Below are 25,296 nucleotides of genomic sequence, written 5' to 3'. Positions count from 1 at the left end.
AATTCGTCAAAAAGGGATGACCTTGACATTTAACCGCTGACACGAGCGAGCAACGGCGAGCAACATGGCTGAATGGGATTTGACTTCCACAATGGGACAGTATTTGGATCGACATTTAGTCTTTCCATTGTTGGAGTTCCTGTCTGAAAAAGATGTAAGGTTATACTTACTGTAAATGTTAATAAGCCTTGGAAAGTTAAACTTAGAGGAGGTCGTGCAGTAGGTATATGTTTTTGTTTTCTTTACCTGACACTCGTTCCGTTTTTTTTTCTTAAGAAACATTAATTCATTGTTTCGCCCTTAAGTTCAGCGACAGGTGACTTCTAATGGCATGGTAACTTAATAATTGCAGATTTATGCCCCAGAGGACATCATGCAAGGAAAGATTGATCTGCTCAGTAATACTAACATGGTTGACTTTGCCAAAGAAGTATATATGAGACTCCATCCAGACACGGATGAAGCGCCAGAATGTAATGCCTCTTAGTTCACAAAAAGCTTGTGCAAGTTTTTTTCGTTATAAATGTCTGTTTGAAACTTAAAATATTTAAACCTTTGTCAAGCTGTACTGTTGTCTCTATGTAGTTTTCACTAACAAGCGTCGAGAAGTCGTACAAGAGCTGAGGATGAGAGAAGACATGACGGAGCCAATTGTAAAGATAATGGAGCTGCCAGAAGTAGTAGAACTCATACAGCAGTCAAAGGATGGTCGGCAGTTGTTTGATACTCTCTCCAAAGAGCACAATGTGCGAACCAGTAGCTATACTTGCACCTTGTTAGTTTTTTATGCGGATGAAAATGGCTATTATATTTGGTCTGTTATTATGGTTTTATCAGCTCAAATCACCATCCAAACTGGTTTATGTTCCAAATTTCGGTTTATACTAATGATCACTGAACTTTTTGAATTTCTTTTAGTCGGTCGAGAAATAATATTAATAAAAGATACACGCAGAAAGACTTAGGTTCATGGTTGTTTTACTTGAACAGTATTCACAATGCTCCAACCTAACTCCTTTAGCAATTTGTCAATTGTAGTTTACGACAGAAAGCTTGCAGACATTGTATCAATATGCCAAGTTCCAGTACGAGTGTGGCAACTACACAGGAGCTGCAGAATATCTCTACTTTGTTAGAGTTGTGGTATGTGCCTCCCTTTTCCTCGCTTGTCTGATAGTATTTGTTAAATTGGCATCAGTCTGATTTTAATAAGAAAAATTAAAAAAACTACTGATCTCTGTGGTGATAAATAAAGGTATTGACGAATAAATTGCTTTTGAGGGTCAGCTTTTTTAACTCTCAAAGTTTTCTTAAATCAATCGCAACAAAGATAGTTTATATTAATGATAGCGGTTTTTGTGATTTTCAACGAGACTTCAAAATTCCAAGCTTTCATCACTAAAGCCTCTAGTTTGGCACTTTGAAAATTCCTTTAATGTATTTATTGTCAAAAAACTAAGTGGAAACACTCAACTTATTATTAGATCACCATACAATGTAATATTTGGATGTGTGTGTGTATGAATTGTGTTGCTTGACTAATGTTAAACAGCGTCTCTTACCTTTCTTTTTAGTTTTCAAATCATGAAGACCAGTGCGAGTGTTAGTAGCAATGAAAAATATCAAAACTGAGTTATATACAAGCTTAGAATTAAAAGATTTCATTTCTAAGTGTGTCCAGCTCCATATTACTATTGTGGCCTCTACCTAAGCACCTTCTGTCTCCTCTATTTCTAAGACTGCACTTCAGTTCGCCTGTCTGTAACATAAAGCTGACAATAACCACCTCTTATTCATTATCACTTTCTTTGTTTCCATATAATTTAGTTTCATAATTTATTTTTATAAAGTATTTCGTATTGCATTTTAAATGCTATCCGCAATTACCAGATCGATTATCAATAGATTTTTGAGCTGTTGAACGAATTAAACACTGTATTTATTATTATTATGCAGTCCTGACTTGTTTTAAACTTATTTTCTTTGTCTGCGCTAATAAGAAATGAAAGCAAATAACCCTCTGCTGTTTGAACTGCCAGCAGAACAAAAAGGGTGTTTCACTCTGGAAGCAAAAAGGTGCAGGTAACGCACTGCAAAAGGGTAAGGGTAACGCACTGTAACCGAGAAAACAGTAGTTATTATTATCTCATTGTTGGATAATTTTATCATTTGTACTAATGAATTGCATTCTTGCATATTTATATTTTTCCGCAGGCAGCCAATGATGACAAGCTAGCATATAATGCATTGTGGGGGAAACTAGCAGCTGAGATTCTCATGCAGAATTGGGATGCGGCTCTGGAGGATCTGAATAAGCTCAAAGAGATTATTGATAGCTCGGTAGGACTCAAATCTTATGTAAAGGCAACTGTCAAGGATTAGAATGTGTTATCACTGTTCAAAAAGTTCACAATATTTATTGTGAACATTGTGATAATATATTCAATATATATAATTGATCTATTTGAATTTCTTAACCTGAGTTAGGCTTGCAGTTGATTATGCATGCATTCTGTTAGACTTAAAAGTTGCTTATTCTTTTCCTGTTATCATTGTTGACACGGTTTCTATTCATATTTTTGTCATTAACAAGACATACATATTCATCCAAATTGAAAAAGATATCACATGAGCATAACCTGCATTTTTTTAAATGAAACTTTATTCCACGTTTATGTCTGGCACACATCAAATGAAAAACATTTTAAGTGGACGAGTTGAAAATTTAGAGATTAGCTTTTCATGTTTTGTTATTGCTTCATGATATACGCTTGATGTCATTATTCATTTGATTAAAATATGCATACATGTTATTTTGTTAATATGAACATAATTCAAGTTGCCTTGGATAGCATTTAGTGTAATATCACTTAACCACCTCTGTTGGAAGTTTCTTTCTCTCAGATCTGTGAGTCGAGTCTGAATGCAAAACTCCAGCACAAAACTATAATAACATATACCGCGCACTTTCAGGATACGATTAGTCGATTACCCCGATAGATTTTTTTCACCTCACCATACGAATCTTTCACTATACGAATTCAACAAAATTTTTGCCCAAGTTCAAAATTGGCAGCTGGTGGACTTATTACATACGGTAAAATAACAAAAACACCGAAATGCTGTTCGCCGAAAATATTTTTACAACGCTTGAAAGGTACATGATGTCTGATTTCTCTCAGTTCAGCAATTTTTGTGTGTAAAACATGAATATTTTCCATTTAAAACCAGTAGCAAAGTTGGAGTTACGATCCCTTCATACAGAATGTTTAGTAGTCAGACAACTTCCATTAACTTACAAAAATCCATTTTATTACGAAAACAGCATCGTTTGGGTTTACTTGCCGGCTTAGGTTGAAAAATGTTTTAAACAGGTTCGTTAAAGGTTATAGTGAAAGCGAAGACAAAAACTGAATTGAGTAAAAATAGTTGAAAATCAGTAATATAGTTAAAAAAATACAAGCTACAACTTAGCTTTAAGTGTGTGCGGGTGTGTGTTAAGTAAGCTAAACTTATTTGAAGTGAATTCAAAGTTTTTTTTAGACATACGTCTGTCTTGAAGTGCTGCTCATAGCACATTGTAACATTACATTTTAATGCAGATCATAACCAATAAATTCACTAAATATAATAAAGTTACTGTAAATAACTATAGTTATCAAGGTTAATATACTATTTTGTTACTAATGTTTAATATGTACAGCACTTACATAAAATTTTGAGGATTTTTACCAGGGGATGTTTGCATTATACAATTTCTATGGTTTCTATACCAATACATACGATTTTTTCACCATTTGATACCAACTCTGGAACAAGTCAAAATTTTATGCTGAGGGTGCACTTTAATAGTAAATAATATGTATTATAGTAGCCAATACATTCTGAAAGAATATGAACCTAAAGCATATTGTATAATTTATATAATTGTATTAAAATCAGTTAGTGTAAAGTATGGTTGACAAATTCTATCTCCATAGTTTTACATGAGTTGGTGAAAAAAACCACGCTTTCCTCCGACAACATACGTGTACAACCTCAAATCATTTAGTTTGGAGGTTACAATATAAGCCCTGTGTACTGGCTAGTTGCTGCCATTTTACAATACGTAACTTTTAACCCATTTATATACATGTAGGCTGTACAATTTGCCCGTAACAATTTGTAACACTTCTGTATTAGCGACCCAAAAATTAAAATGCAAAATATATCTGGTCATTTCATCTTTGAGATTTGTAGGAAAACCAGGCTTTGAGCTTTGATTAGACGATTAGAAAATAACTCATTGCTGTTTGATTTAAAAACCTTTGATATTTGCTGTAAGATTAGTTTGTCATCAAAGATTAGTACACTTTGTGATATGTAGTGCTGAGGTTGCGACAAGGTTAAAGAGGCCTCAAAATAGACTTTGCTTTCAATTATTTGATTTCAGAGAATAATAATGTGTGGGTTATTTCATTATGTAATTCCATGGGGCTCACTGGAGTTGCTGTCAAACAATTACAGAGGATAAATTGTCTTTTCACTCATGACTCATTTCTTTCATTTTAAACTTTTCTGCAATTCTTTTTTTAGCCCTTCAGCTCAGACTTGCAATCGCTCCAACAGAGAACCTGGTTTATTCACTGGAGTCTTTTTGTCTTTTTTAATCACCCAAAGGGAGGCGATCTTATTATAGACATGTTTCTAGTCGACAGCAAGCATGATAACAAGTATGTATACTAACTCTATCAATGGCAAAACATTTGTAATTTTGGTCACACAAAAATCAAGTGTTTTTCATATCTGTTACACATTAGTACTTGGCTACGGGATTTCTACACCAATCTTGTCTTTTTTTCATTACAATTGATGTACCTTCTTGTGTGAATGTTTTTCCCTTCAGTTTTGTGTTGTTTTTGTTAGGTATCTCAATACAATTCAGACAAACTGTCCACACATCCTACGCTATCTCACCACTGCAGTCATCATCAACAAGCGCAGAAAAACGGTCCTCAAGGATTTGGTCAAGGTCATTCAGCAGGTGATCTGCATATACTCAGCGCTTTGTTTATTTGATCGCGGACATCTTTTCACGAATTTCATTCATCGAAGTTTCATTTTTCACAAAATAATTTTTTGCCGATAAGTATCAGTTCTTCACCACTTGTTTCCCATTCTTCTCTCCAAGCATTATAACCAGCGGAGCTGCTGCCATTTGTGTGCTAGATCATCCATCTTCCTTCTAAGAATGAAGTGGAGTGGCATAGCTATACAGTCATACCTTGACATACGAGTGCTCCAACATATGAGACAATCGAGATACGCGTAGAATTTCAAGCAAGTTTCTTCCTTGAGATAGGAATAATATTTACTTATGAGCTGGTTATTGATGGCCATTATATGGCCAAGTACGCTAGAGGCCGTTTTCGAGAACAGCTTCGCTCGGTCTTCCTCCTTGGATCAGTTTGAAAAAAATTTAAAAGGTCGGCTAAAAGTTATAGTAACGCGAGGCTAAAAGTCATCAAACCGGAAACGAATAATAAAAAATTAGGATGACAAAATTAAAGTAAGTTTAGTAAAAAATTAAAACTTGCCTTAAAGTATGTGTTTAGTGAGTAAAATTCTTGTAAATTTCAAAGTTTATGTTGCGTAGCGTCACAAAAGTTTAGTGTGCTGAACGTGTTGCTATCAAGTCTCTATCAGACAGTTGTTAGCCTCTACGTCTGTCTCGAAGGTAAAAACTTACAGTAGTGTACATCGTAATGTTATATTTTTTTGCAGATTTTAACAACTTTAAAGGTATATTTGTTACTTTGTTAGCGTAGGTACTGAATTACAGTTATTAGAAACACATTTTTCCATCATAATATCCTGTTACGTGTTTTTTCATGGTAAGGTACCGGAATTAATTTGTATTTAGTTATTTTGTATAAAAAATATTGCCTTGAAACACGAGTAAATTGACATACGAGCTCAGTCCTAGAACGAATTACGCTCCTATGTAGATTTATGGCTGTAATTTACTTTATATGTTCGTTGTAGGAGGCGTACACATACAGGGATCCTATCACAGAATTTCTGGAGTGTCTTTATGTCAACTTTGACTTTGACAGAGCTCAGCAACAGCTGCGCGATTGTGAGACAGTAAGTACATGGATCTCTTAGCCTGTCTTTTGCTATTGTGAATAATCGTAAATTCTTAAAATTGCCAGCAAAGTGAGCAAACCAGTGGAATTTAAATGTGGCATGAATGGCTAGTGGCAGTAAAGCAGCATTTTCAGAAAATGATTGGAAAAATTACAATTATTCCTTGCTTGTCGCGCATTTTTCTCGGGTAGTATTCACGTAAGACTGCACTATACTACTGTTACAAGGAAGTCTCAGAGATTCACCAACTACCAGATCTACGAGCTACTAATTAGGAAAATGTTACTTGACTCGAGGCACTATCACGTTTTAAGTAAATTGTGTGCATGATATAGATCTATTCATACTGTTAGGTTAGGCATTGTGGCTCAATGCTTTTCTATCATAGTCATCAGGCATCATTATTCTGTTTATTGTTGTCAGCAATCAGACATTATTATTCTGTTTATTGTTGTCAGCAATCGGACATTATTATTCTGTTTATTGTTGTCAGCAATCAGACATCTTTTTGTGATTTTGAAAAAAATGGCATTCAGCTGTTGACAAAACCGCTTTATAACCCAAACAGCACCTCCTTAAAAGATTGCTTTTAGGATTTCCCACTGAGCTATCTTTTTGTTTATAACCGAATACTTGCCTTCCTTTTTATAGTTGGTTAATATTTACGTATGCATGCAAGGGTCATCATGTTGGCATTCCAGCCATTTCTATGACTAGTATAGATAAACAGCCTCACAGTTGCTGTTCTGAAATTGAGTGGAGATCCCGGTCATGAGTTGCGTTCAATTTACTTTGCACCACGCAGTTCACTGATCAATCGACATAAATTGCTGTGGTGAATTAAGTACATCAAGAGACACACTGTTTATCAGTTTATTTATATCTTTCTATATATACAGGTTCTCTCTAATGACTTCTTTCTTGTTGCCTGCCTCGATGACTTCATAGAGAATGCAAGGCTTTTCATTTTTGAGACATTCTGTAGGATTCACCAATGCATCAGCATCAGGTACTATATGTATAGAGTAACATCAGATACTGTGTGTATGGAGTAACATTAGATACTGTGTCTTAGATTAACATCAGGTACTCTGTGTATAGAGTATAGAGTAACATCAAATACTGTATGTATAGAGTAACATCAAATACTGTATGCATAGAGTAACATCAGATACTGCGTATATAGAGTAACATCAAATACTGTATGTATAGAGTAACATCAGATACTGTGTGTCTAGAGTAACATCAGATACTCAGTGTGTAGACTGTAGAGTAACATCAGGTACTCTGTGTATAGAGTAACATCAGGTACTATCTGTATAGAGTAACATCAGATACTGTGTGTATAGAGCATACCATCTCCTGTGTGTATGTCACTGGAGCATATAGTGTTAATATATTTGTGCCTTGACACTTGAGTCATTGTCACCAGAAAGTCTAGGGCTTTCTTGTAACTTATGCTTGGCTATGACTTTAGTACACTCACCATTATTTTTCTACCAAATTTTGGTACCCGTAGAGCTTGTTTTGCCATGTCTTTATATATGCTTTCCATCAATCGGTGATGTGTTTACTTCACATGTTTCTAACCAAATAGTCATCCAGTATTCATCATAAAATCAATTGGGGATATAGTAGTAACTAAATTTGGTCACTTACAGATTAGCTGACTGCATTTTAAAATTACATTTACTTAGAATATATAGCAACACAATCATGTTTCATTTTTATCAATGATTGCAATGTTAGTAAAACGAAACTCCAGTTTTGGAGACCGAAACAATCTCAAGGCAAGATCGGATGTGGCGTAAGGAGGCCACATTTTTGTCAAGATATAGATGTATAAGTTTCAGTTGTCATTGTTGCAGACTAGCCAATGAGTGGATGGGAAACAAATTAGCTTATGTTGACCATCGCTTATAATGCATCATAAAGGGGTGGTCACACGAGCGTCGAACCGAACTAAATGACGCAAAACGACGTCGCTTTCAGCTCTAAAAAGTTCGGCCGAGGACATTTCTGGCCGAAACGAACCTTTTCGGTCCTGCTCGAAATTTCGTGCCAAACCCTTGCTCTTATTGGCTGGTTAAAATTCTAGAATTCTAGCGAGCACGCGTCACATTTCTACTTACGTTCGCGTGAGTAATGTTAAAAAAGAAATGGGACGATACTTTTATTTCGTTAAATAAACCACATGAAGCAATTTACAACAAGGTTCACCCGGACTTATGATTGTGTTGCATAAATGTAAGATGTTGCACTTAAGTTTTGCATAAATGTAAGAGAATTGTGATTTTCTTTCGTGTAGAATATAAGTAATGTGTCATATTCATCCTGATGAAGTATCGTTGACTGATTTATTTATGTAAAACCACAGTACTATGATAAAGACTGTTTTTGTTTGTTATGTACTCAGCATAGAAAAACATTCATATGTTAATAAAAAATATAATTATGTTGATGGGAAGGGTTGGCAAAATCTTTGTATCGAGTGATTTATTTTGAACAGCTGAACGATCTTCTGATAAATCTGTTGTGTAATTATAATTTATAATTGTTCCTCAAAGTTTTTTGTTTACAATAGAAATATTTAACTCAAATACATAAAAACTACTAATGAAACCGTGTCCTGTCTCTATACAGACCTGCCAACGCAAGAGAGGGGCAATGCGTGAGATTTGGTTTTGGGCAATTGATGTATCAATGATAGTATATATAAAATTGTGGAAATTGGGGCAAAAATCTCACGCATTTTCATTTTTTCTTTGGGGTGATTGCGTGAGTCTCACGCCCAATGCGTGAGAGTTGGCAGGTATGTCTCTATACGTATGGTATCTAGGAAGCGAAGTTACTTCGGTGGCCGTGTGACATGTGCCACAAACCGAACCAGCCTCCAAACCAAACCGATCCTACGTCGGTTCGGTGCTCGTGTGACCACGCCTTAACAGGTTTTTAATAAGCTTAGAAATATAGGAGATAATGAAGAAGGTACAATAAAAATAAGATTATCACTAGAGGTACGTGCCGAGTACTGTTAGACCCTTTTGGTCTTTAGGTAAAAGGATAGTGATTAGCTCACCTCCTCATGACTTCCCTCTGTCATACATACGGAGCTAAGTCAAAACGGATTACACAAAAGCCTGTACCATAGTTATATGTTTCACATTAGTCCTTGAGAGATTGCTATAGGATGAAATCAATCGACTTTCGTTTCTCATCTCTTTAATAAACTTCAAATTTCAAAGTTATCTTTCAAAATTAGTTATCCTCAGAAGTCAATTTTTAAGTTAGATTATCTAATTTAATGCAAGTTTAATTTGACCATATAGTGTTGCAGCTGTTTTTGGCCAATAGTTTGCAAATATTGTATCTTTGTGTCCATTTTTTAAAATGACCTTTGATAATATTGATAATACCTAGTATTTGGTCGAAATTACACAAAAATATTATTGAAACTCTAGTTGGCACTGTTACGTGTTACTGATAATGCATTGACTTTTTGAGCTGCAGGTTAATCTTGATCTTCCTCATGTCAATATGACTGCGTTCACTCTTCCTCTTATCCGTCAAAACAGATCAGAATGAAGAAGTTACCTCTCCTGTTTGCAAACATTCATTTGCCATTGGTGTTCTTGTAGCATGCTTGCTGATAAGCTTAACATGTCACCAGAGGATGCTGAGAAATGGATAGTAAACCTGATACGAAACGCTAGGCTTGATGCCAAGATTGACTCTCAACTCGTAGGTTTTACGTATTCCGCTGTTTCTTTTTCTCATTCTTATTGCTTTATATATTATTATTTTTACTTCACATTGTTATAGTGTGTGATTTGCTTTAGGAATGCCGCCGGGTATTGTTGGTTTAGTCGGTGCATATCGTCATTGATCTCTTAATTTGATTACTATAGTTTACCGATATAAAACTGTAGCAGAGGCCTGGAGCGGTCATTTGATTAGGGATTGTTCGTACACAGGGTCACGTGGTGATGGGTACGCAGGCTGTCTCAGTCTATCAACAGGTCATTGAGAAAACAAAAGGTCTTTCCTTCAGATCACAGATGCTCGCAATCAATCTTGAAAAAAAACTGGCCCCCAGAGAAAGAGATGGGGTGAGTAATACACATCTTCTGAGATAGTATGTGAATGCTTTGTGGTCAACATACTCTAGCTTGTTGGTACCTCGGACTCTAGGGGTATTTAACTCGGTGCTTGCCAATAGGTTGAGAGAGTCATAATGTATTCAGCTTGTGATAAGTCTTACATTTTTGACATGGAATGCTTGGGGACATACTAGTTTTCACGCTAGGCAATTTGTTCTCTAAATTGTTCTTGATCCGCTGCTCATCTTTCGCTTCAAAATAGGAAAGTCACAGGTGACCCAGCAGTGCATGTGAGATAGAAAAAGCAAGGTGCATAATTGTTCTTTCATTAAGAGCTGTTTTTTAGACAATCAAATGTAATTTTTCATTTGTAACTACGATCCCGATATTGGATTTCTGGTTGATGAAGGAGATAGTAAAAGTAACAACACTATGCCATTGTAGTATTAGTTCGCAATGCCCATCTTTTCTGGTAAGAACATGTACAAGTGTCCTCGGCCCATCTGTCCTTGTAAGATCATGTACAGGGGTCCTTAGTTTCCAATGCCCATCTGTCCTGGTAAGATCATGTACAGGGGTCCTTAGTTTCCAATGCCCATCTGTCCTGGTAAGATCATGTACAGGGGTCCTTAGTTTCCAATGCCCATCTGTCCTGGTAAGAACATGTACAGGGGTCCTTAGTTTGCAATGCCCATCTGTCCTGGTAAGACCATGTACAGGGGTCCTTAGTTTCCAATGCCCATCTGTCCTGGTAAGATCATGTACAGGGGTCCTTAGTTTGCAATGCCCATCTGTCCTGGTAAGATCATGTACAGGGGTCCTTAGTTTGCAATGCCCATCTGTCCTGGTAAGATCATGTACAGGGGTCCTTAGTTTGCAATGCCCATCTGTCCTGGTAAGAACATGTACAGGGGTCCTTAGTTTGCAATGCCCATCTGTCCTGGTAAGAACATGTACAGGGGTCCTTAGTTTGCAATGCTCATCTGTCCTGGTAAGAACATGTACAGGGGTCCTTAGTTTGCAATGCCCATCTGTCCTGGTAAGATCATGTACAGGGGTCCTTAGTTTGCAATGCTCATCTGTCCTGGTAAGACCATGTACAGGGGTCCTTAGTTTGCAATGCCCATCTGTCCTGGTAAGAACGTGTACAGGGGTCCTTAGTTTGCAATGCCCATCTGTCCTGGTAAGACCATGTACAGGGGTCCTTAGTTTCCAATGCCCATCTGTCCTGGTAAGAACATGTACAGGGGTCCTTAGTTTGCAATGCCCATCTGTCCTTGTAAGACCATGTACAGGGGTCCTTAGTTTGCAATGCCCATCTGTCCTGGTAAGAACATGTACAGGGGTCCTTAGTTTGCAATGCCCATCTGTCCTGGTAAGAACATGTACAGGGGTCCTTAATTTGCAATGCCCATCTGTCCTGGTAAGATCATGTACAGGGGTCCTTAGTTTTCAATGCCCATCTTTCCTGGTAAGAACATGTACAGGGGTCCTTGGCTTATGATAATGATTCGCTCCTAAGATACAGTGTAACTCAAATTTTCAGTGTAAGAACATACTGAATAAATTACTCTACACTTTTATTAATATCTAGTTTGACCTCCATGGCGGTGGCCTTTCCTTGATACATTACCATTAGAAGAATCTGTCTTGGGCTAGTCTTAATGAAGGTGAAAATAAAAAAATCCTTTGATAAATAAACAGTAATATTTAAATATTTGACGCGCTGTGAATGATGTACAGCTTATGGTACCGATTGTGAACTATAATGTCTACTATGGTCATTTATATCAGTTTGTTATAATAAAGATAGGATTTTAACGTAACAACCGACATCTTAAAAATTTGTAACTAAACCTTTAAATATAAATAATGTCAATCAAGAGTCATAGAGATTGTAAATTAGCAATTTTAATCAACTAGAATAGGTTAGCCATGATGTTCAGTGTGTGAACCTGCTTTGTTTTTGATGCGACAATCAACTGGATTTTATCAAGTGTGGCTTTTTACTGACCTCTCTGATTGTATGGAGACTCTTGCAATTATTTTTCAAGTGAATCACCACTTTTATGAAGTACAATACATCTTCTGAGCGTGCAAATGCATTGATAGAAACATCTGAAAACATTGGTCCGAATTTGTGCAATTCATGACCCGATATATAAATATTTCTTATGATGCAACACGAATAATCAATGTGATTTTTGTCCGCCCTGATATGAGTAACAGTAGCAGGTTCGTGCTAACTGCTTACTAGTATTTTAACATTGTTAACATGGTCAATGAACATTCACTGGTTTCAGGTATGAGAACTTTATGAATTGACCAGAGGGATTGGTTGTTGACCAGACCCTTTATGAATTGACCAGAGGGATTGGTTGTTGACCAGACCCTTTATGAATTGACCGGAGCAATTGGTTGTTGACCAGACCCTTTATGAATTGACCACAGCAATTGGTTGTTGACCAGACCCTTTATGAATTGACCGGAGCTGGTCTCTTGATATCAATTGAACTTATTTTTTGTAGTGGGCTGGCCAAGACTTCTAGTCATAGAAGTTCCTACCTCTCTGTTCTCGTTGCTGCTTGCACTTGAGGCATCTGACCATCACCCATTCATCGCCTGATTTGATACACATACTTGTAAAGAACCTTTCTCGCTGTGTGCTTGTAACATGGAGTTTACTGTCGTATTTGGAATATTAATAAAAATATTTATACCTGTCTTCTAGCTTCATTATTTGCTTTCAATTGTTGCTTTGAAAAATATCTAGGCAAGATTTGCCTAAAGCGTTTTGCTAAATCTCTGCGTAAAATTACACGCTTTGAATGTCGTAGCTTATTGTTACACTGTTTAATTGTTTAATTAGCTGGTGCTGGCTTCAATGCTTGTTGCATTCATCACTGACTCGGCAATGTTTGTACTCGTTGATTTGTGTTGCTAGACCTTTCTAGCCTACACTCATTCTCATTCTAGTCTTTTGGTATTAACAACATTTGATTGGATCATTTTTCCTTGGTGGTTTTGTTGTACCACCTGCGCAGGACTTTTAGGAATGCTTAAACTAAGGAAGGCAGAGTTAGGTCAGTGCCCTACCATTGAGCTGATGATGCATAGGTAGCTATGGTTGATGTCCTGCACTATCTGACTCTCACCATGTTCATCTCTGTATTGCACTCCTCTCAGCCTGACCCAACTCTGTTATCTTCTGGGGACTCCTTGAAAGGTTGGTTTGTGATGATTATTTCGAGTTTATAGTATTTTATAAGAAATTTAATTATACATGTATGTTCTGTCTTAGTTGCAGTAGTATATCACAAGTTTTGGAAGTTGTGTCTTCCGTTGCGAAATCTAGGCTTTTCTAAATGCATCTGCAAGTTGTCATTCTCTGCATCAGTAATAAATAGCTTGATTCGCATCAATCTTTTTGATTAGCCGTAGAGTGTGAGATGTACGATCTTGGACGTGAGTCACTTTTAGTTAGGGCGTCCGAATGAATGACGACGGCTTCATGAATTATACCGATTGCTCAACCTGGATACACTTGGATCGACTTTGCAGGGGACCAGGCCAAATGTCAGTTTTACTATAACTTCAGGTGCAGCTAGAATTGATATGCACTACGATTGTTTTTACAAACAACGCTCGCAATACCCGGCATTGTGTACCTTTTAGTGTCATTCAGTGACATTTTGATTCATAGTAATGTCTCTTGTTCGTGACTATTTCCACTTAGTTGTGTTGGCCTCCAAGAGTAAAGGGCCTGGTTGATACTGATCGAATGCTAACATTAAAAATTTTTTGTTTTATTATGTCACAAAATTCTCAGTTTCTTGCAGGTGGAATGGAAATCTCGACCCTTCCTCAAACGTGCCCCCTTGGTTGTTTCACATGCTCTAAATGGAATGGTTGTCTAACCTGTTCTAAAGACTTTGTCTGGCAGCTGGAAAAGGTCTTTTTGCGACGCATTGGCGTCTGTCGGCGGGATTGTCCGATTGGTTATTTCAAGCAAGCCTTCCTACATGCGCCCGAGCATGTCAGGTGTACAGGTATTGAAGCCATGGAGATAACAAATAATGTATTGATACTTTATAGCAGTTAGTCTTTCTGTGTATGTAATGCTTTATGAGAACGAGATGTGAAGGCATGGTCCTACTCTTATCCGATTGCACTCTGACCACTTAAAATTTTCACGGGCAGTTATTAAGATATCTGGCCAAAGTAGATTTTATAATTGTATGTCTTATAACATAACCCTTTCATAACACTGTTAACACCAAACTAACCGGAGGCCCTCATTGCAGTTGTTCAACGACATTGTTCTCTTTCACGTCCAGACCCACTCAGTTCTTGTGAAGAAGGGCATACTGCCAGAATCAGTCCTGATCCATGCATCAAGTTCCTTTAGCAAAATTCTAATTGGCTCATTACTAGTTGAATGCCTGCCATTGCACTGGTAATAAACCATTCTAACTTTTAAATGAAGGTGTTTGTTTATTTCTGTGTGTGTCCGGTCAATGCATAATTAAAATATTTGAACGCTTGAGGCATAACTAAAACAGATTGTTGTAAAACATTTTTTCTTATGCTACACATTCGTTCCAGATTTAAAACAGCTTATAAACAGTGGCAGGTAATGTAGTTGACATTGGCTAAGTTTCTTTACCCAATAAAGTGGAGTAACCTAAGCTAGTAACCTTGTCTGTCCTTTCGTCTGGTCGGTAAGAAAACATACTGCACATCACAAGAATCGAACTGGTACATTCAGCACAGATGTGAAGCCAAGCACACTACCACGCAGCCAGCTTGACATGGCATGGAATAATTGTATTTATAATTCTTTAACTGTAATTCTAACTTTTACTTCGCGATCTCTCACGCAATCATGATCCTCAAGTCTGCTAGAACAAACAATTATTCTGTAATAGAGCAAGGTGGCTGCATGGTATAATGGTTAGCATGTATGTGCGCAAAACTGGTGTTTTTGAGTTCAATTCCAGCACAAAGTAGATATTTTGCTCCTATGACTTTATCGCTATAACTGGACATGCGGATAACAGACCAACAAACACCTATATTTATATATGTTATATAGGTTTAACGTAGACCCTACAGCCCGTGTTTAATACAACACCATGAAATATTTCCTTTTCAAAAATATTTACCGCAAGAGCTCAGTGCTCTTGATGTAAATATTGAGCAAGAGCACATTAGGAGCGCTGTTTTTTTTCCACCCTGTTTAGAAATATTACCCTATGTTTGAACAATGACACTAAAAAATTATATTAATACTTGTGATTAATTGATAGAATGTGAGCCTATGGGATGCGCTCACTGCAGTCAGAGAGACTTCTGCGATAAATGTCAGGAGCCATACCTGGAGTATAGAGGTACTTGCATCCTGGAGTGCCCTTCCAACCTGTACCACTCCCATTACAGAAGAGACTGTTTTGAACAAGGTAATTATTATTACTAAGTTATACAGTTTATAGAAAATACCGCCATGAACAGGAAGCATTTGAAGTCAGATATTGCTCTGGATGATTTAGTTGCGTCATAAATTGCTGAGGATCGGCTCCCTCGTGTTATCTTCTCACAAAGGCTGGAGTCATGTTCTATAACCTGTTTCAAGTGACAGTATTATCTAGAGCAAAGTGACCTTGTTATAAACCATGAGCAAGTGTACTGAGATTACTCTTTGCACTGCAGTCGAACCTTGACTTATGATTACCTCTGCAGGAAACTTTTTCAATACTGGAAGTAAAATTGGAACAAGCGATTGCTAACATGAGGTATCTGACATCTTTCAAAACATTACAATGTTGTGAGTAAAGTTAAAAAGTGATAAAGATTGAGTAAAAGAACTATTAAAAATACTAAAGTTATGTACATTAAGTTGATCCGAACTACCGTATATCAAATGTAAGTTAGAGTGAATTATGTCACTCATTTCTACTACTCACTCTGCTACCAATCTTACACACTGTCAAGCCTACACTAGCGGTCTCCATTGTGAAGTAACACTAAAAACCTCTTTTTATTGATTATAACTTTATTAATTTAGTTTCTATGGATGATTATGTGCCGTACTTGTTTTGAAATGCAAAATAATTTCTGATATACTTCGTCAAAAATTTTTTAGAAATATTAAAGTTCTGTTAGTAGAAATAAAAAGGCAGGTAGACCATAAAAGTAATATGGCAAAACAAATCATATACAGTCAAACATGGATAACTCGGCCACGGATAGCTCGAAAACATGGTTAATTCGAACAGTTTCTTTGGTCCGTTCCCACGTAATGATAAATTGCTATAGATAACTCGAACTCAACACTGTTAATTCGAACTGTTTTTTTGCCTAACGGCTACCGAAACGGTTGTTATCGCTTTAGAAAATCACTTTAATCAAAGCCATAGAGGTAAACCTCATATTTTCGTAATTCATAAGCGTTGTTATTACCACCATCGGCAAAATAATTTTGTCAACGACTTTTCTAAAGGTTTGGTCAAATTTGATTTACACTGCTATACGATTAATAGCACGGGCTTGTCGGGTCACGCGCGCAAGGATTTTCGCCACGCACATACAAAACAAAAACAGCATGTTGTTTTGCATGTGCGTGGCGAAAATCCTTGAGTGCGTGACCCGGCTAGCCCGTGACGAAGTTTTCCGACGTTGAATCCGTGTTGAATCAACGTCGGAATGTTGAATGTTTAAAACGTCTTAAAATTGTTTTTACTAAACGTATACGTTGTCTTAGCTAAAAAAAACTTTTCATCGTTTGACCTAAACACAGAATACGTGTGTACATTCAATAAGTATCCATTCAAAAAGCGTGAGTGATATACAATGTACCGTTAAACCTCGTAAAACTTTTAATTGAACTGCCTCGGAGTGTTGCTCTTAACGAATCCCAGGTAAAGTGAGGGATTTTTCTTTGGTAACTTTTTCTTGAAGTTGCATAAACTTCAAGAAAAGTCGGCAAAATTGATCGTGGGTAAAACGCTCAAAAGAAAAAGATGTCTTTTCTTTTGAGCATTTCAACAACGATCAAGTTTTGCCAATGTCAATCTAAAAAAACGTCCTGGCAATAACATCACCTCAAACAACAAACCAATCTCAAGTGATAGAAAAATCTCTATACTTTTTGATAAAAACGTTTTAAACTTTACATTAGAAGCATTTAATTTGAAACTAGCCATTTGTGCTTTTGATTTATATTATAGTTTGCATATGTACATGTATCTACTAATAAATAAGTAAATACAAGGACTTGTGACAGTGCTCTGATAACTTGAATGCTCTGATAATTCGAACACTTTTGCTCGGTCCCTTGAAGTTCGAGTTATCCATGTTTGACTGTATATGTAATATATACAGTCAAACATGGATAACTCGCCCTTGGATAGCTCGAACACACAGTTAACTCTCACGGTTTCTTTGGTTCGTTCCCACGTAATGATAAACTGCTTTAGATAACTCGACCTCAACTCTGCTAACTCGAACAGTTTTTTGCCCAACGGCTACCGAAACGGTTGTTATCGCTTTAGAAAATCACTTTATTACAAGCCATAGAGGTAAACCTCAACTTTTCATAATTCACAGGCGTCGTTATTACCACCATCGGCAAAATATTTTTGTCAACGACTTTTCTAAAGGTTTGGTGAAATTTGGTTTATACCAAACATCCGCTTAGCAATCGCCCTTCAGAAGCAAGGAAAAGTGAGGTAACCTTTGCATAAACTACAAGAAAAATCGGCTAAATTGATCTAGGGTAAAATGCTCAAAAGAAAAAGATGTCTTTTCTTTTGAGCATTTCAACAATGATCAAGTTTTGCCAATGTCAATCTCAAAACGTCCTGGCAATAACATCACCTCAAACAACAAACCAATCTCAAGTAATAGAAAAATCTCTACTTTTTGATAAAAAAGTTTTAAACTTTGCATTAGAAGCATTTAATTTAAAACAAGCCATTTATGCTTTTGATTTATATTATAGTTTGTATATGTGCATGTATCTACTAATAAATAAATAAATACATGGACTTGTGACAGTGCTCTGATAACTTTAACGCTCTGATAACTTTAACGCTCTTATAATTCGAACACTTTCGCTCAGTCCCGTGAAGTTCGAGTTGTCCATGTTTGACTGTATATATATGTATTATATATATTATCTTTATATATAAAATCAGGTGTCTGTCGTCCTTCGTATGTCCAGTATATAGCGATTGGTTAAAATACACATTCTTGCAGTGTAGTGCGCCATGATAGATCATGTGTAATGATCATATGCACAAGTATTCCAAAGCTATTGGTTTAGTGGTAGTGCGTTTGGCTTTACATCCGCGCATCCGAATCTTCGGGTTCAAGGCGAGGTGCAATCTTTTTTCCTAACGCTCTTAGCTGGCTTCCGACAAACACAGCTCTTATCATAGTAAATATTAAAATTTCAGTTTAAGTTACTAGCTTAAGTTACTAAGATTTGTTGGTGAAGAAACTACATTGCCTGTTACTGTTTAGAAGCTGTTTCAAATCTGGAACGAATTTGTAGCATAAGAAGTAAATGTTTTTCAACAATCTGTTTTACCTATGCCTCGAGCTTTCCAATATTTGGATTATGCATTGGCCAGACACACACAGAAATAAACAAATACCTTCATTTAAATGTTAGAATAGTAAATGTTGATTGAGAATAAAAAATTTTATGTAAAAACCTTTTTTTATTATCCGTGCAACGCCAGACATTCAACTAGTATATATATATATATACTAGTTGAATAATAATATATATAATAGTTGAATTAATATATATATATACACATTAATTAGTTAAACTCCTTTGGCAGCTGACTAACTTTGACTGCGTGTCTAGCTATTAATTGCTAGGTTAAGCTAGGTATTAATTGGTAGCCTAAATTCTAAATAGCATCTTAAATATAAGGCTGATTTCAGGCTGATCAAGTAAGCAATTAGTTATCTTAGCATACGCAAGATCTCAGGCTAGTCTTTAGTAAGACAGACACGTGTACTCACTGTCACTGAGGCATTTTCAACCGTGTTATTTTGTACCCAATCATCACAAAAACTACTGTAATTCTACAATTGTGTTGATGCGATTGTAATTCACATACCTTATGCATATCCCTCATGTGCAGGGGGAGTAAAAATACCCTATAGACTTGTCAGAATCAGTTTTATAGGTGAAATGGTATGGTTAGGAATAAACAGAGTCATCGGGTCAGGTGAGAATCCAGTCTTTGAATTACCTGTAAGATTTTAACTAGTTGTAATCCCAATTGCTTTGTAATCAGCGATTTTGGTTCATCTCAGCACAAGATAAGTAACTTTTATCGTGGGTGGGTAGCGGAGCTGCTTGAACAGGTTAGATTTTCTGTTATAGCCTCACGATTACTCAGTCGAGTATTTTTACTGAGTCGCATACCATTGTAGATTATAAGTCAACCTTCTAACAGAGCTAATCTTTCCAAGGTCTGATGTCAGCTAATTTTGTTATTAAAAATTTTTTCGATAGGCCATTCTTCTGAGTTATTGCTCAATTAAGATATTTGTAAATTCAGTCTGAATGAAGACTTGCAACGGTGATGCTCCACATAGTCAGCTGTAAAGTGTTGTCACGGTGATGCTCCACATAGTCAGCTGTAAAGTGTTGTCACGGTGATGCTCCACATAGTCAGCTGTAAAGTGTTGTCATGGTGATGCTCCACATAGTCAGCTGTAAAGTGTCAAGTCAGAGGGTTGAATGCATCCTATCCTTGTCTACCGTCTATTACAGTTGACTCCTATCTTTGTCTACCATCTATTACAGTTGACTCCTATCCTTGTCTACCGTCTATTACAGTTGACTCCTATCCTTGTCTACCGTCTATTACAGTTGACTCCTATCCTTGTCTACCGTCTATTGCAGTTGACTCCTATCTTTGTCTACCGTCTATTACAGTTGACTCCTATCCTTGTTTACCGTCTATTACAGTTGACTCCTATCCTTGTCTACCGTCTATTACAGTTGACTCCTATCTTTGTCTACCGTCTATTACAGTTGACTCCTATCTTTGTCTACCGTCTATTACAGTTGAATCCTATCCTTGTCTACCGTCTATTACAGTTGACTCCTATCCTTGTCTACCGTCTATTACAGTTGACTCCTATCTTTGTCTACCGTCTATTACAGTTGAATCCTATCCTTGTCTACCGTCTATTACAGTTGACTCCTATCCTTGTCTACCGTCTATTACAGTTGACTCCTATCTTTGTCTACCGTCTATTACAGTTGACTCCTATCTTTGTCTACCGTCTATTACAGTTGATTCCTATCCTTGTCTACCGTCTATTACAGTTGACTGCTTGGTTGAGTCATGGTCTTCATGGTCGGACTGCTTGAGGGAGGGAAAGGCCTGTGGTTATAAATGGGGAAACAGAACAAGATCTCGGGTTGTCTTACAGCATCCTTCTCCTAACGGTAATGCCTGTCCACAGATCACAGAGACTCAAAGGTGTAAACTGGAGGAACGATATTGCAACTCTGTACAACCCGCTTCAGGTATCTGGCAGACAAGTTGTCTGTTAAAAAGTTTGGGTTGGAGAATAAAACTTTGATAGGTGTCAAAGGCATCTGTGGGCCACTGTCATCATCAATAGATGTATCTATATCTATATTTTTTTTAAATAGTGTATCTCAATGCATGCTGTCTGTGGTTGCTTATTATTTTCCTCCCATATAAATACTTATGGCGCTACACGCCTTCTGTAGGTTAGCCAATCATAAAAAGTATATAAGATGCTCATGATGTTTCTATACACAAGGAGTCCTTGGGTTACTTCGATTTCGACTTTCATAGTATCAATGGTTTTAAATGCACCCCGTGAAAATATCTAACATAAAATTTAATGTAGTTGCACCTTAGAAAGATGCAAAAGATTGCAAGTAGTATCCAGCGCGCAGGGCATGAATATGCTTTGTTGCGCTTGTGGAGAAGGAAGACAGTATTAGTGTGTCACTGATCTTCAGTGATGCACCATTTCCGTTGTGCCTGCCGGTTCTCACTCTCTCACCTGTCTGAGTTTTTTTACTGTCATGTCTACTGTCAGTTTTTTGCTCAATAGACCAGAATTTAGTGGTCAAGTAAAATAATTAGACAGGGTGATTATGGTACATGATTTGCATGTATGTCATATCCTTATCCTCGACTCCACAAAAAATTTTTGTTGTGATTTTTTTTAAGTCGAGTTTATCAAGCTCCTATCAGCTACAATTGCAGATGTCACAATAGCTTGGAATTACACCCAGCATTTGTGTAGTTGGCATAGTGTATTCCTGCATCTCATAAATTGGTTTAGAGGAGAATTTTGGAGTTGCCTTTCCACTGTATTTTTATTATTATATAAACTAACCAATCCAGGCTCGTCTCAGCTTTGCACTCATTCAAACATAGATGTTTAAAGAAGCAGTAAACAATCACAGTGGTTTCCTAGTAGACTAAAATAGAAAGAAACCTTTGTTTCTCCTTTTTGTTGCTTTTTAAAAACTGAGCTCTAAATACATTATTATGATTATTATTAAAGGTTACGCTCACTCTCCTCTAAAATGATAATCTCATCTTTTTTAAATTTTGGTGATCTATGAAAATAGTTCATTCCAAATGTTTTGAATCACACATTTTAAACAGTTATCCTCTGAGCTCTCATTAAAATAGATGAGAAACATTGAAAAATGCTAACAAATCTTACTAAATTAGTTGTCCACTCTGGCACAGAAAGTTCATGTTGGCTTGAAGAAGCTGTTTCCTGTCGCTGTTGTTCATAGGTCTTGAAAGTATGCAGGAGTATAAAGTATTAATGGCTGTATAGCAAATACAGTGAAACTCGGATAAATCGCCCTCGGATATATCGAACACATGGTTAACTCGAATGGATTTGCTTGGTCCGTTCCCACGCAATAATAAATGGCTGTAGATAACTCGACCGAAACTCCGTTAACTCGAACAGTTTTTTGCCAAACGGCTACCGAGACGTTTGTTACTATCGCTTTAGAATATCACTTTATTCCAAGCCATAGAGATAAACATCGACTTTTAGTAGTTCTTAGGCCTCGTTATTACCAACATCAGCAAATATTTTTATTAATTACTTTTCTAAAGGTTTACAAAAATCAAATTTTACCAAACATCCGCTTAGCGATAAGCCCTCCGAATGCAAGAAAAGCGAGGTAAAATTTGGATAACTTTAAAGTAATATCGGCAAAATTGATAATGGGTTTTTAATAGTAAAGCAATTTTGTAATAACTGACTTACTGCAAAATTGATCTTGGTTAAAACGCTCAGTAGAAAAATACGTATGTATTTTTTCTGAGCGTTTTAATCGCGATCAAGTTTTGCCAATTTTAATGTGAGAACGTCCTGGCAGTCACATCACCTAAATCAACAAACAAATCTCAAGTGATAAAAAAATATCTATACTTTCTGATTAAAAATATTTAAAACTTCACACAAGAGACCCTTTAACTTGCAACAAGCAATCTATGCTTTCGATTGATATATAGTTTGTATATGTACATGTATCTACTGATAAATACGTGCACTTATGACTGTCCTGATAACTTGAACGCTCTAATAACTCGAACACTTTTGCTCGGTCTCTTGAAGTTTGAGTTATCCGTGTTTCACTGTACATTGAAATATAGCAAATCTTGTATTATCTTCAACGTCATTTTTGTGTGAGAACCTACCTAGAAACAGTAAGCTTGTTATAGAAAATGTGTGCGAAAGTTCATATAATAATACACAATAATTTGTTTACATCATTCAGAAGCTTCTAAACCTAAGATAGCTTCTTAACAATGCTGTAAAATTTAAGCAAATGCATTATATAAAATTATTTGAAAAATGTTTTTTAAATTTTTTGTTAAAAAAACTAATTTAATGTAATAGTAAATAAAAAGTGGTTATTATTGTTATTGGACCTTGCAAACGCAGGAATAGAAGTGTGGATTAGTTGTGCATCAAGTTAGACCATTTTTATCAAAACTTGTTTAATTATTCTACAAATGAAAAGGGTAGCGCGCCCACATTTGGTATCTCTTTTAATTTGGAAACAGATTCTTTACTCTAGTTGCGGAAACTATTGCATCTGTACAAATTCACACTCAGCAACTCATGAGTATATACATTATAGTAAGAACTATAGATCCATAAAGATAAATCCTAATTTAGTTTTACCACAAATCTGATGATTGCAAAACGCTCATGCCACTCACTAGAAGTGACTGTTTATACATGATTTGTGCTACTGTTGGTTACATAGGGGATGTCACTAAAAGGCGTCATACGCGGCAAAAGGAGCGAAGAAAACGAAGATGTCGTCAGCTAAAGCGCTCAGGAAAACTTTGCAAAGAGGAGAACTACATAGAGGACATGGTGTCATACCCACCCCCATTCTCTGACAAAACTGACCACAGTTATAATGTTTCTTCTTACTATGACTACTACAGGCGGGGTGCACAACTCCTGAAATTACTTAATCTTAAACGTGGTCTTAGAGGTAATCGAAATGAGGAAGAGGAACCGGGATAATTGTGTTTGTTTTAATTTTTCTGTCGGTTAGAAAGTTCAATTGTCATTCCACTTGCCGGATTATTTTAAACTACTTAGTGATGAATAACTTAACTAAGTATTGAATATTATATATATGAGTATATATATTTATATGTCTTGTGCGCACCATTTAAGGCAAGATAAAACATTATCGGTGTTGGTCTAGATTTTGACCAAAGATTTTATTGCTGAAAAGTACTTATTTTGCATATGCTACGATAGACCTGCCATGGTATAAAATGGTTGTTCACAGCGATTTGATGATTTTGTGTATACCTTGTACACGATCATCTTGTAAATAACATGACTTAAGTATATGGCCAAATCAAGGGATCACTAGTTAATTAAACTAGTCGTAGTAGGACTTGAAGTCTGCGTATTCAGTAAACAAAAGTTCTAGGTTGAACAGTTGCAGGTCAGGCAGTGGCTGTTGCAGGTCAGGCCGGCTTTTGCAGGTCAAACAGTGGCTGTGGCAGGTTGAGCAGAAACTGTTGCAGGTCGGACAGTGGCAGATGCAGGTCAGATACTGTTTGTTGTAGGTCGAACTATGGCTGTTGCAGGTCGAACTGTGGCTGTCGTAGGTCGAACTGCGGCTGTTGCAGGTCGGATAGCGGCTGTCTATTGTGAAAGTTTGAGACTCCCAGTTTGTTCCTGATCTTATTGTAATTCAGAAAGCTCTCAGCAAGCCGAAATTCTCTAAAGTATCATTTATAAGTCATCTATCTTCATCGGGTTTTTACATGCCATATCCTGCCAGTGAATAGATGAGGCTATAATTGTGTTACATGGCTTTAAGATCTGTAGGAACACAGCTATTTGTAATATTTTTGACCTTGAGACATCTATTCCTTATGGTTGGATCTAAACTGATTTTGCTTATTGTCTTGGCTGCGTCTGCTGATACTATAGTCTGCAGGTGCAGTCAAACCTTAGCTTACTATCACCTCCGCGTAAACAACATTTTTTGATAGATTTAGCAAAATTTGAGCAAATACAGATATGTGATATGATATTTTGTGAAACAAAAGAGTTAGTTAAAAGAACTAGTAAAATTTAAGATTAAAACATTAAAATATAAGATAGCGTAAGTTACTTTGTATGTTTCCATCACTCGCTTCTCGACCAAACCTCATTGCTGAACAGGTACTTCCATTCACTTTTTTCTCAAATAGAGTAGCAATAAAATCCTTTTTACTGATTGTTACTTTATTAATTTAGTTTGTACGTGTGGTTGGATTATGTTTTTCATTTGTACATAACCTTTTACAATGCATTTCTTTTAAACCTGTTTATGATTATTTAAAATGTTCATTTTCTATGTTGAGCTTTAGAATGAATTGAACAAAATACAATGAAAGGTTATTTGTGTAAAATATTCCTTCAGAAATATTTGCAACAACATAAACAGTTGCGACATACAAAGCAAATACTGGAATGGATTAGCTTCGTATGTCAA

At 36.4% G+C, this 25,296-nt stretch overlaps 2 protein-coding genes across 3 annotated transcripts; both read left to right on the top strand.

Moving 5' to 3' along the window:
* The first annotated feature begins 10 nt into the window (after positions 1-10).
* On the top strand, positions 11-12,954 carry LOC137385707 (eukaryotic translation initiation factor 3 subunit E-like). 2 transcript variants are annotated; one of them, XM_068072239.1, is made up of 12 exons: positions 11-154; positions 353-473; positions 586-746; positions 1,039-1,143; positions 2,215-2,340; positions 4,576-4,700; positions 4,906-5,023; positions 6,025-6,126; positions 7,029-7,138; positions 9,768-9,870; positions 10,104-10,238; positions 12,758-12,954. In XM_068072239.1, the coding sequence occupies exons 1-12, from the start codon at positions 65-67 to the stop codon at positions 12,776-12,778; spliced, it is 1,317 nt and encodes a 438-aa protein (XP_067928340.1). In that variant the 5' UTR covers positions 11-64; the 3' UTR covers positions 12,779-12,954. The 2 variants fall into 2 exon arrangements, with proteins under 2 accessions (XP_067928340.1, XP_067928339.1); XM_068072238.1 differs by having other exon boundaries at positions 4,576-4,712.
* Positions 12,955-13,225: 271 nt separating this feature from the next.
* LOC137410301 (R-spondin-3-like) lies at positions 13,226-24,059 on the top strand. The gene is made up of 5 exons (XM_068095792.1): positions 13,226-13,455; positions 14,069-14,278; positions 15,539-15,688; positions 20,587-20,790; positions 23,551-24,059. Exons 1-5 carry the CDS (start codon positions 13,353-13,355, stop codon positions 23,817-23,819), a joined length of 936 nt encoding a protein of 311 aa, XP_067951893.1. The 5' UTR covers positions 13,226-13,352; the 3' UTR covers positions 23,820-24,059.
* Positions 24,060-25,296: the final 1,237 nt, after the last annotated feature.

The sequence above is a fragment of the Watersipora subatra genome, chromosome 1, assembly GCF_963576615.1.
Source record: "Watersipora subatra chromosome 1, tzWatSuba1.1, whole genome shotgun sequence".
NCBI lineage: Eukaryota > Metazoa > Bryozoa > Gymnolaemata > Cheilostomatida > Watersiporidae > Watersipora > Watersipora subatra.
This window is presented reverse-complemented; position numbering and strand designations above follow the sequence as displayed.